We start from the raw sequence: 12872 nt of genomic DNA on the forward strand, positions 1-12872 counted from the left end.
GATGCCTCCAGCAAAAAGCTGCACGAGAGGAAAACAGAAAGAAATCTCCACACATTATTTAACAACTTATGCTCTGATGCACTGCACCACTTGTGGATTTGTGGGGGGAGATTCATTTATTTATTTACTTTAAATCCCTTTGGCTCTGGCCTCCTTCTCCACTGGTTCTGTTCCTTCACGACAACAAGAAATATTCTCCAAGGCACACACAAGAAAGCTGTAACACGCAGCAGAATTAACTTCTCAAAAATATATTAAAAAATATTAAAAAGATTAAGAATCCTTCCCTTCGTTCTTCACAGGAAAAAGTATTTGCTTAAGGTCTCCTTCAGTCAGTCACTCTCACTGCCTGTACAGAAATCACAGATTTCTCACTCCATGCAATGCCTTAGTGACTAATTTTAATTGAATATTGCTGTTTTTAAAGGTATAAACTATGTGTGTGTGTATATATCACAAAACCAGAAATCTAAGTGTGATCTAAAGGAATTTATCTCTTGCTAATATTTACTTAGCTGTACTTAGTAATGTTTTCTCAGAAATCTCTTTATTTTGTTAACATGAACATATACCCCTACAAATTTAAGTATTAACAGATTGACTCCTTTATCTTTGTGAATAGACAGAAATATCCAGATATTCTAAACACAACAGTGGCATCACAGAAAAATAACAAATCACTTTACCAGCACAACTGATGACTGTCACACAGTAAACACAGTGCTAATTTTGGACTTGAGATCTTTATCCCATTCTTATATCATCTATCAAGAAAATCTAGAAATCTAGATTTCGTTGCCATAAATTGTGATGGTGCCATAGATTATAACTCTGTGACTAAATCTTGTTCCTAAGTGCCACATGCACATTTATTACATCATTTAATCGGCAACAGTACCGAGTGCTTTAAAATTAATCTGCACAACCTGAGAGATCCACTTAAGGGCCCTGACATTAGAAATAACGTTTGATTACAATGTGGTAGAGTTTCATAAAAAGCTGATTTCAAGGAAGTATTTACGTGCAACTCTAAAACACTGTATTTATGTTTGTTTCCAGCTCAACACCAGATGAGAAGCACTGGAAATACCCAGAACAGCACTGGCATGTTTTGTTGCCCTTCTGTATGCCAAGTTTATCCCTCGTGCAGGACAAGAGAATTCCCATAAGAGAATAGGAAATCCCAGCACAGAATTCTCGGTTCATAAACGTCATGTGTCTTGTGAAATGCTACTAAAAAAAAAAGGTAATATCTACCCTGTGTCCCTTGTGTTTACTTATATTTTCATTACTACATGGCAGAAAACTAACAATCCCATTTCTATCACTAACAACATATATTTACTTATATATATTTACACACATACACATTTTTTTCCCCTTGTCAAGGCACTTCTGACACAAAACCAAGCTATTGGTTAAGTTTCAACTGTGGACTTGTAACCAGACAAACACATTCCCTTTAAACCCACTTTAATTTGAATGGTGCTTCCTTATTATTTTTTACAATTTAAATGAAAAGCAGCACACATCCTTCAGCACACTTTACTCTACAGGTGAAGTTAAAAAAAAATAAAAATGTGACCTGTAGTTTCAGTTGCACCAAGGAGAAATTTGTGTGGAATAGATAATGCAAATGCAGATAGATAGATCACGTTTCTTACCATGTCCCCGGGCTTGACAGAAACTGCCACCACTGCTCCAGGCATGGGAGATCTCAAAATGCTGGAGGTGTCCTCTGCTGCTTTCTCTGGCATGTACTTGCTCAGCTCTGCTGCAACCTTCGTCAGTATTTGCAATTTGTACTAAAGAATAGGAAGAGGAATGTTTTAGCATACAGCACTTTTGGTGAATTCCAGTGAATAATCCGCACTATTTTATGTTTTTATGTAATACATCTGTTATCTATTCTTTGCCGGACTGCCTAAAAATCACTGTTTGAGATCCTTATTCAGTTTCATTTTCAGGATGTAGGAAAAAAAATATGTTGACCCTAAACTGCAGCAATGAGCACATAAAAGGAACTAATCAAGTACAGTAAAGAAATGTCAGATTCATTTAAACAAATAGGATTAGACAGGGGAAATACAAATTTTAAAAAACACAAATATCCTTACGCCTACTGCAAATTATTATTAGTGGATAAAGAATACTGAGGTACTGGAAATTCATTCCCATCACTGTGCTGAATTAGAAACTGATCTTTTGGGAAAGTCTGACACGTTTTCAATGACACAATTGATTTTAAGTCTCTTACTTTTTAAACATTTATTTTGCTCACATTTAATGGTTGAAGAGAATAACTTGTTTAGGTTTTGCAATTTGAACATCGTAAACAATTTCATTTCCATTTTTCATACACAAGCAGAATGAAGAAATAATTTGGTTGTATTTAAGATATTTTAACTGCAATAAAAACCGTTCAGCAGCTGTTATGTTCCTTAAGGAAGAAAAAAAAAATGTTTTCTCTCTTATGTTTTATAACGATTAAAAATGGAAAAGAGTATGGTGAAGCCCAAGTCCCTAAGAGCATCAGATCAAACAAAACCTTTCTGAAAACATCTAAATGCATGCACTAATTTGAGCTCCAGGCTTTTAGTTTTTAAAAACTTGCAATCCCGTTGACAATTCATCGCATTCAGACAGATGGCCTTCCAATTCGTCCCAGTACGCTTGCAAATGAATGCAAAAATCCAGTAGATGGCAGCAGGTCTCTGCGTGAAGCTCCTTCCTCCCCATGGCCAACTGAGCGAAGACCAGCACCACACTTCATCAATAATTTAAACAAAGGTTTTAATAATAAGCATCGGATGAAGTGCATTTACAATTCAAATGTGTATTTTGCTGATGGAAAGTTCAACACCTTGCTTTGAACAGTATGTTTTCTTCCAAAACAATTAGCTATTGTTTTATTAGCAATAAAACGTCTTTACTTCTCATTTCTGCACAGACAGAAAAAATCCGATCCCCTTATGGCGAAGGTAAAGGGGGACTCTGCCTTCTGCTCCTCTAGGGAGGAGAACAAGGTATTTAGGAATACATGCAAAAGGTAATTAACTCGGCAATGACATCTTTAAAAAGCAGCTTTCAAAGCCAAAATAAAACAAGGTAACGGAGGATCATCGTCCTCCACAAACGGCGCTTGCACACGCAGATTATGTGCAAAGAACAGGGTAGGTGTTTGGTTAGAAATATTGCTTCTCTTCAGAAGTACACGGAAATAAATGATCAAACGAACCAACCATTCCCTCCACACCCCGGGTAAATGTAATAAAACACCACGACAATATTTCCCAAAGCTGCAAGTGGCACCCAAAGATTTCCGAACCCGTTCCCAAACGCACGCCTTGGTCATAACCGCGGTGGCACACGCACACCAGCACCATTTTGTATGCAAAAAGCTGCTTTAACTCCAAGCCTCCTGCAGGCATCGTCGTGGCAATTAAGCCTCTGGCGCTCACGTTCTCCAAACCAAAACACACTCGGCTATCTCTGCGCACAAGGAAGGCCGTTCAGTGCAGTGGGCTCCTTTTCTGGAAGCAGAGTGTGCGCTCACTTGCATGTGTGCTGTGGGGAGAGGGGAGGCGATGCCTGGAGGAGCTTTGATGACAGAAGTTGCAAATAGAATTGCAGCAGTGTGACAAGTCAAATAATAACATCTTGTGCATGTTTCTTCGCTCCTGAGTGTCTGTTTTGCAATCAAGACATACAAGTGTCTGCCAGTTTCTGAAGGATATGATCCTTAAGTGAAATTACTGTGCAAATAAAAGCTTTTTACTCCTATTAAAATTCGTCTGAGTCATAAGTGGCAAGGAAAAAAAGCTTGCAGAGTGTATTCTGCTGTCAATCTAATAAACATTCCGTGCAGAGGGACTATTTATCAAAGATAAATTGTACTTAAAAGTCCTTCATTAAATCTATGGGGGGGAATATAATTACACCAAATTGCACAGTTTCAGTATCCATGGTTAGTGTCTTCTTTGTACTCCGAGTTTGAAAATAAAATAAAAAATAAAAATAAAATAAAAAAGAAACAACAAGGAAGAAAACAGAAGTTAGATTTGTGGGCTGTATTGTTGCCTCTTGCAAGAGACTATTTTGATGTGATTCCAACGGATTGGGTTTAGATGCCATTTCATTTTTTTTCCAGCCACTTACAGAGAGAGAGATCAACGCTTCTGAGCTGTCCAATTTCAAAATTTAAACTTCAAGTGAAAGCCATACCTTCTGCATTCATCTGAGTTACGGCGTTTCACAGCGAGTGAAACACACAATTCCCTATGCGCTCACAGCTTACAGCAGTGGGGGAAAACCATGTTCCTCAGTGTGCTGCACTTTAAAGCTCAGTTCTACACAGCAAGTTAAAATATCCCAACCAAACATTGTTTTTACTATCTTTATAATTTTCGTATCTTTTAGATTCCTTTCTCTGCAGGACTCCTGCTTTGCTTGGAGTGAGATGTAAGAGCCAGTACACTCAAAGCTTTAAAACGCAGGTCTTTGTTATTGATGAGCTGTTCCTTTTCCTTTTGTATTTGTTTATTGTTCTTTAGTCTGTTTGGGGGATAAGCAAGTTACTGTAATCAAAAAGTAAAAAATAACAACAGTAAACTTCTCGGGGAAGGGCCTTTTTTGGCACAGTTGGTTCACAAATGACCTTTCAGAATATAAAAAGACAAAGCAGCAAAGAAAGGTTCCTTCTTTAAGATTACCTTTGATGTATTTCTGCTGCCGCCTGGACCCCACTAAACACCCACATAAGCGTCCCTTTGTAAAGCTGTTTCTCATCTCTGGGGGATGAGGTTTGCGGAGGAGGAGCAGGGGGGCCGCTCACCTCGCCGGGAAGCTGCCCATGGCTTGGGGAGACCCAAAAGATTCTGGGGAAGACAAATCAGTGCCTGCCTATGCCACTAAAACAAAGATGATTAAGAATATACTTAGAATATACTTTTTTTTTTTTTTTTTTTTTTTAAGGATGATTAACACTGCTGTTATGCCTTTGATTTAGCGTGTGAGGACAACACTGTACATACGATGTAGACGTTTTTATACAAATGGAGTGTGGACAGCGTTTGGGTTTTTCGCCTTTTTCCCAAGGAGGAGAAGATGGGAGAAAGCAAGGGGCGTAACTTGAGGAAGGCTGTAAAGTTTGGGTTATAAATAGAGACCAGAAGGTTTCCACTGGCCTAAAACAGAAGAAACATCTGTTGGAGTCATAAATAGATTGCGGTGGACTCCCGGCGCAATGAAAGCTGCTAGCCATCAGACCTGCGCTGAGGAGAGGTTGTCACCAGCCACTGCTCCGCTCCGCAGGGTTTCGGAGCCTAATTCTTCCAGCCAAAGCAAAGTTAATAGAGAAGTACCTGAAAGGAACCACACAGCTTTTGATGGTGCAGAAAACAGGTGTTTCTTTTCCACAAGGCTGCTGGAGTCCATGCTCAGTTGACAAAAATTACAGGAGGCAAAGGGGATGTTACTTAATAGTTTTCTTAGCGTAACAGTATCCTAACTCTCCTGCTAAATGAATTGGATGTTTTTGTAATGCCAAACTACCTCTTACAACCAAACCTCTGTCACAAAAAAAGAAAGAAGAAAGAAAGGTGTAATAACAGCAGTGTAAAGGATTAGGTGGGGGAAAAGAGAAAGCAACACATTGAAAATTATACCTTGGGTTTTGTAGGTATTTTTGTAGACATATACAGTACTGATCTCCCAAGTCAGCAGACAAGAAGTAGACCAGCTGCTACTAAATAGGTGGCCACAGCACACCTGAACCCCATCTTTACTTAAAAACAAGTTCTGTACATTGAAGAGATAAATTTCCCTTACTGGCTACAACTGCATACCTTCAGTATCATGCTCAAGACTGCACTCTGTTACAACTCACATTAGTTTATTAAATATGATCTTCCCCATACACATGAAACTCGTGTCCTCAGAAGCTGTAAATGTTCAAACTCCATTGGAGATTTTATAGAGCAATCTAATGTATCAATACCCATATGGTACTTACGACATTGTTTGGACTGCCGACCAGATGTGGATTTTCAGAGAGCTTTACCTTAATGTTCACCCATGTTTTTCAAATGTCTGTCATTCTTGTGGTCAGAAGGGTGAAAATCCTACGTAGCTCAGGTTTCAGTAAAGAAACTGCTGTGCATCTTAATTACTTTTGCTAACCTTACAGTGTCATTTTTTGGAAACAACGAAATTTATTAACTGTGGTCACATAATTTCCCTTTAACATTACTAATCAGCATCCTATCTCAACTCGCTTAACTGTTGTGTGTCGCCTGCAGTTTGACCATCCCAGATTCGTGAGTAATACCTTATTCAGTATTCACTCATGGCAATAATAAGCAACGTTGCCGAGCTGAATGCAACGAGTACAGTGCCTTTTTTATGAAGCATTATCCATTTTGACACAGTGACCGCCCATGGCCTCGCTGAGATTTCCACCAGGGCACCTAAACAGGAAAATGATGCAGTTATCCCATATTACTGCAGGGTGTCTGGCACCACCCTCTTTTAGAGCCCAGGCTTTCCTACTCCAGATGAAGGAGCTACAAGGCACTTTGCACACCTTGGAAGTTTTGGGTTGTGTTTTTGTGTTTGTTTGTTTTGGTTTGGTTTTGTTTTTGTGATGGTACGAGTTCAGGAGCTGATTTCCACATGGGGGTGGCGAGGACTGGCCCCAACAGCCACACACAAAAAAAAAAGCGGCACCTTCAGTCTAATGGAGCAATAATAATAATAAATAATAATAATGAAGCCACACATACAAAGCAGCCACAAAAAAAAAAATCAAGAGCCCTTAGCAGCAGCAATGGGGGGAGGGCCAGACCCAAGGCCGGGCCTGGAGGGCCGAGGGCCGGGCCTGTATGATTTAATCCCCCTCCACATGGAGGATTTCCCCTTGCAAGCCGCCTGCCAGCCCATCTCCGGCTGTATTTACGGTTGTGTTTACAAGGCGGCTGTAATTAGAAGGGATGCAACAGGCAGCCAGAGGGCTCGGGCTTCCATTTTGCCACCGCGCCGGGCCCGGCGCGATCCTCCTTCACGGAGTCATGCTAAACGACAAAAGCGCTATTTTCTGCCGGCCCGGCGCTCAGACAGCACTTCATTTGCAGCTATCTATAATTAGATTAATGGTGTAGTGCTGTACAAAGCAGGCCCACTTCACATCAGATAGCATATGAATTAGGACAAACACTTATTTCAATTCCAGGCAGAGAAAGCAGTGACTGGGGTATTTAGCATACCCTTTATGGTGGAATGAGATGTTAATTGTGTACCATTACCTCTAAACTGCTTGCTTGTTGTATAAATCACTGTGCTAATTGATGCAGAGATAGAAACGTAGCCACAGGCAAGAAAGCAACGGAATGAGAGCTGAAGATGGTGGATAAAGGATTATCGAGTAAAACCATATGGAGATGAGGTTCCTTTGAAACCTGCCCACAAGCAGTGCCACTGTGAACTACGGGGGGAAAGTGCTGGAGTGATGCGCTCGGAAAATGTATGGATTTTACCATCACCGCTAAAGAAGAGAGCCGTAGTAAAGGGTCCGAGGCAAAGAGAAAAAAAAATGCAGGAAAACTGCGTGCAATGAACCTCAACACATGCCTCCAAACCACAAGGAACAAGCAGAGCGTGCCTTGGGAACAGTCGCCCCACCATCCAGATTTTGGGGGCCGGAGTTAATAAATAACACTCGCAAACTGCCCAGAGCAGATGGTCCCCTGACCCAGCTGCAGGCTCGAAATGCTGGTGGTTTAAACAGAAAATGTTTCTCTTCAAAGACCGGGAATTCAAGTGGCTGTTGATAAGTTAAATGTCCTAATTAGGAGGAAGAAGGGAAGCAGCTTTACTCACCTGTAGTAACAACTACACATACTCTAGTCTGTGCCCGTACGGAGACAAGAAAATCCCTGAAAAATCCCCACCCATACACTGCGCAAGCAAGAAGGGGTAAATCTCTCAGAAGCAACACGTAGCTCTGTCTGCAACAGGACCAAAAAAAAAGTACAGGACTAAATGTCAAAGATAGGTTTTGGAGCTGTTTGTCATCTCCAAGTGCTTAAAAAGCACTACAACCATTCATCACTGCATTGCCGTCTGTAAATTCTCTCATCTTAAATAAATGGTGACTTTGACCAAATCTGCCCACCCAAGTCCTTACTGTACATACAGAGTTGCGGCTTCGTCCTCTGGTCACAAGCGATGGATTGGACCACAGCACTTTTAGGACCATTCCCACTGTTACTTTTGTCTGAAGTCTATCAACTGAGTCAACAGCATGCCTGCCTGAGTATGGGTTTCTTGGCAAAGGTAGCTAGAAACAGCATTACACAAGGAAGATGAGCTACAGTGACATCTTGAGCATCCCATTCAAGGAGGACAAGCCAACTGGGTGACGTGCTTACCACTGGGCCCTGCTTTTTCCTCTATAGACACACAAATCTGTTTGGCAGATGGGTCGCCTTATCCCACAACATGCTATTCAGTAACACCACTGCACTATAAATCATCTCACGCCTCACATCTGCTCCTAGATTATTATATAAACTATTTTCTTATGCTTTTTGTTCAGAAAACTTCATAAAAACTTGTTCAGAAAACTTAGGACTTAGTTTCATATTGTGATCACTACTAGCTTCATATTTTGATTGCTAATAAAATACCAATCATACCAAATAAACCAAAGTACCAGTGATAAAATACCAAATGATAGTAACCAATATGCTATTCAATGTTCTATTCCAAGAAAACAATACCCTTCACAACATGACACTTCAGGGTGAATGCTGCCTAGATCTTATCCCAGTAAAATAAAATAAAATTCCCCCAAAATACAAGGTCTCTTCCCCTTGAGTGTTTAATCCCTGCTGTTCTTCAGTGTACGATATTGCCTTAGCATAAAAGAGCAAAGAGAATGCATTGTATCTACCAGCATCTCACTATCCTAAGGTTAATTAAAAAGAATGATATATTGGATTTTCTAAACTCAGTGGAGTTTAAAGTGTCGTAGTAATGTTTGTCGACCTCAGTTCCCAACGAAAGTCACGTAACAACTATATACGTATATGTGTATCCATGTATATAAGGGAAGATTTGGGGGTGGACAGTTACCAGTTACAAACAAAGCAGTACTAATGTACAAATTACTGCTTGCTGCAATATCAACTGAATAGCAGAAGAAAATCATTTATTGGTTGACAAAGTGCTTCAGTCATTTTGAGAGGAACCTTTAAATTATTTCTAACACAATAAGCCAAACGGGAGCAAACAGAGTGATGTTAAAGACAGCATTCACTGTTCAGAAATTATGCTGGAGTTCAATAGTTTAGATTTTGGTCTGGCATAAAGCTGGTGGATTATCCTCTTTTGTCACTGAAGTTTACAAGTTTAAGGAAACATTAGCTATATCTGGCCAACCGAAGGGACCTATGAAATAGAAACAAATAGCAGTAGAAAAAAAAAAAAAAAAAGGAAAAAAAAATCTCTATGTTGACTACTACTACTTTGAAATAACACCTCCCAAGTGTGCGGCTAGTTGACATAAATGGAAACGCACGGAGGGAAAGAGCTGTGAAGCTGTGTAACAGTCCTGTTCCTAATCATTAATCACTTTTTTTTTTAGACCGTTTAAACTAGCCCATTAGAGCCTGCAGCAAAATGCCAACACTCCCATCACTTGCATGTCAGCAGTGCTGGTGTTAACAGGAGAAAATATATGGTTTCTATGACTGTGCCCCGGTTCTACAGCATTTGCTACCTTTAATTGAAAAAGGCAGTTAAACACAAGGTAAATCATTCAGTTAGCTAAGCTGTTTAATAACACATAATTGATAATGTCAATATGTTACAGTGACATAATGCATCACTTTCATCACTCTTATGGCTTCAAATACGGTCAACTTATACTTAAAACATTCGCTTAATATCTGCTATTTAATGAAAAGCCCAGTGAGAACTGCCTTGAGCACCATGTGCGGAACATACGTACAACACACAACAACTGATCTGCTGTTCGGTTAGCAATAGGTTCCTGACACGACACTTACAACTGTGTGAAAATGGTTTAGTTGTATCATTAGCAACTTGGTTTTTGTCTCAAAAAAAAAACAAACTCCTTTAAGAATAATACAGATTTCTCTGATAAAAAATATATTAAAAAATGGTATGGAAATTCTGCACAAGAAAAAAGCAACTACTTTTTCTGAAATGTTCTGACTACTTGATTTCTGAAATGAGTCCCCATCCTACAGGGTTTTGCTTAACTTTTTGTATGTAACCAGGCCCACAGTAGCTACCAGGGCTTATTAGTGTAAGACAAAGCACATGCCTAAGTGCTTACAAAATCAAACCCACTAAATATGCAATATATTCTGGAGTAGAAAAAATATATATCTGATCAGCTGTGTACAGACTGTGGTTAAACATGACCGACCCCATTAAACAGCACAGTAGTTTTTAACATACATTAATTAAAAACTCCTAATTTGATTTGTGCAATTATTTTAAATAAGCAAGAACACTTGACCTGTTTATTCTATAACAATAAAACGTAGCCACTGACGAGTACCATGCAATTCTCTCCTCATTGTGTAGCAGAGAACAGCAGTTGGTTGCAAAATAGGACTTTTTTTTTTCCCCCCAAACAAACAAAAAATAGCAATCAACTTTTAATGACCACTGCTACAGGACGTGTGCATCAATGGACAAACTACAAGCATTCGCTGCAGAGAAGATGATGGAGCAGACTCAGAAGCAGCAGCAGGCAAGATAAAGTGTGCTGATGCTTTGAACCTCCTTTACCTACTTGCAACTGTAATATTTGCTCACCCTGAGATTTCGAATGTATCTTAGACAAAATGTCTCAGAGGGCTCAGTATTCTGAAATAAAACTGGAGTGCTTCCCAGGTAAACGCTTGTCCTCCTCCTGTTCTTAACACCAAGTCTAAAAAAACATCTTTCAGAGAGGAGTTCGGTTCCGCTGTCCTGGAGTTTTGCTGTCTGAGAAGAGCTAATAGCTCATAACAGCTAATAGTGATTGCAATGAACTGCAGTGGCCACAGGTGACTACGAAGTTGCCTGTGTATCTATCTTGCTTAATTTGTTAGAGTCATGCATTTTCACAACAATAAAAAGCAAGTCCGTTGTGACAATGCTTGCAAAGGTAGCCTGTAGAGCTTGATTAAGCTAATCCTGGTGCGTTTAAGCCTTGATTTAACTAGAGGCCTGAGTGACTAAGGTAACAACCTACAAAAAGAGAAAAAACAATAAAGATGCTAAAAACCATAGTACCAGTTATATTGCAATCTAACACCTGTATTATGCTTACTATTTGCCAGCATGGTTTATTTTGGTTAATTACAAGATCATAAGTTACTCAGTAAGTGCAGTAAGAAAGTACTTTTTGAAAAGTACTATCTGATTAGGAACACAACACATCCCTCTCTAGGAAAAAAAAACATATAGCGAAATTGGTCTACAGAAATGCCAAGAAAATGCTGCTTAATTTCCAGACACCATGTTTTCCCTCTCTGGGTGGCCACGGAATAATAAATGTTTGAATCCTTATCTCTTCAAGCTCAGCTCAACTTTTGGCATTTGCTTGAATGGAAGAAAAAGCCGAGCACAGAGTCTTTTCCTTCACTGTGCGAATATCCGTGCCATAAAGAATATTTAGATAGGTCTCATATTGCACAGACAGCTAAAATGCTTTTTGTCTATAGATTTTATACAGGGAGAGTTACAGAGCAAACTACATTCTTTTACAGTTTACAAAGTTTTCTAGTGGTTGAACAAGAACTGGTTAGAGCTTGGTCTGTTGATTTGCCTTGGAGTGCTTCCAAATACTACTTGGTAAGCCACAGCATCTTTCTGTTTTGTTTTGTACAGCAGGTAGCACAATGACATCTACAACTGGAGAAAAATGTGTGTAGGAAGCCAGGGCCCTCTTAAGGCAATTCGATTCAGTTTACAAAGCCCTCTGGATTGAAGTATGGTAATTCAGGTAAGTTAACATATGAACCTGGGCAAGCCCAGATGCATTTTCAGGCTGTTGCAAACTCAAAATTCAAAGCAGGAGTTTTTAGGCAGTTGTGAGAGGAAGTAAAGAGAAAGAAGTGACTACATTTATATGGACTCAAACCATCAAAGATGGTGCAGCTTTACATAAACTATGATAATCTCTGCTGTACCTCTTTCTGCCAAACTGCATGGCAATTAAACAGCCCAGCAACTGATTCAGGGGTTTTAGTAGCATTACCGCTCACATTCAAGACAAAAGGGGCTTTAAATCCTGGATCTGTTTTTGTCCTGGACTGTTCTTGTCAATAGTCCCACTGATTTCATGGTCTCACCCAAGAGACGTTGCTGAGAATTTTCAGTTCAGTAAGAACTGAGTTGCTACACTGCCCACTAACATGGACAGATTTGCCTGGAAAACTTGTTTGAAAAATGAATCCGTCATCCCTACCATCTTCTGCAGGATGGGGCTTTTTACATTACAGACTAATACTTTTATAATTCAGGCCCTACATGACGATCCTAATATCTAATGGCTAGATCCAATAAAGACTTACATATCTAAAGCAGGACACTTAGGAAGAATTGAAGCACCTAAATCCAAAATGGCAATACAAACCCCTGATCATCCGTCACTGATGGTGCTTACAACTAGCCCCCTTTCTGGATCAAAATACATTTTTAGAGTTCTGCTGCTGCAACAACTCAGCACCATGCGATCAGCCACCTCCTTCCCTAAGCCCAGATACGACCCTGAAATCAGGAAAGTAGGGTCCAGTTCTGCTCCAGGGACCATTTCTTCATTAAATTGACATTGCATATCATACATAAAATAT

General features: G+C 39.7%; 1 protein-coding gene across 1 annotated transcript in view; it reads right to left on the reverse strand.

Moving 5' to 3' along the window:
* The window catches only part of PCCA (propionyl-CoA carboxylase subunit alpha), a 277064-nt gene that overhangs the window by 14812 nt on the left and 249380 nt on the right, over positions 1-12872 (reverse strand). Inside the window, exon 23 of the mRNA XM_032202998.1 lies at positions 1665-1805. Coding sequence (XP_032058889.1) covers positions 1665-1805 — 141 coding nt within the window. The remainder of the gene's footprint in view (positions 1-1664; positions 1806-12872) is intronic.

The sequence above is a fragment of the Aythya fuligula genome, chromosome 1 (genome assembly GCF_009819795.1).
Source record: "Aythya fuligula isolate bAytFul2 chromosome 1, bAytFul2.pri, whole genome shotgun sequence".
Classification (NCBI taxonomy): domain Eukaryota; kingdom Metazoa; phylum Chordata; class Aves; order Anseriformes; family Anatidae; genus Aythya; species Aythya fuligula.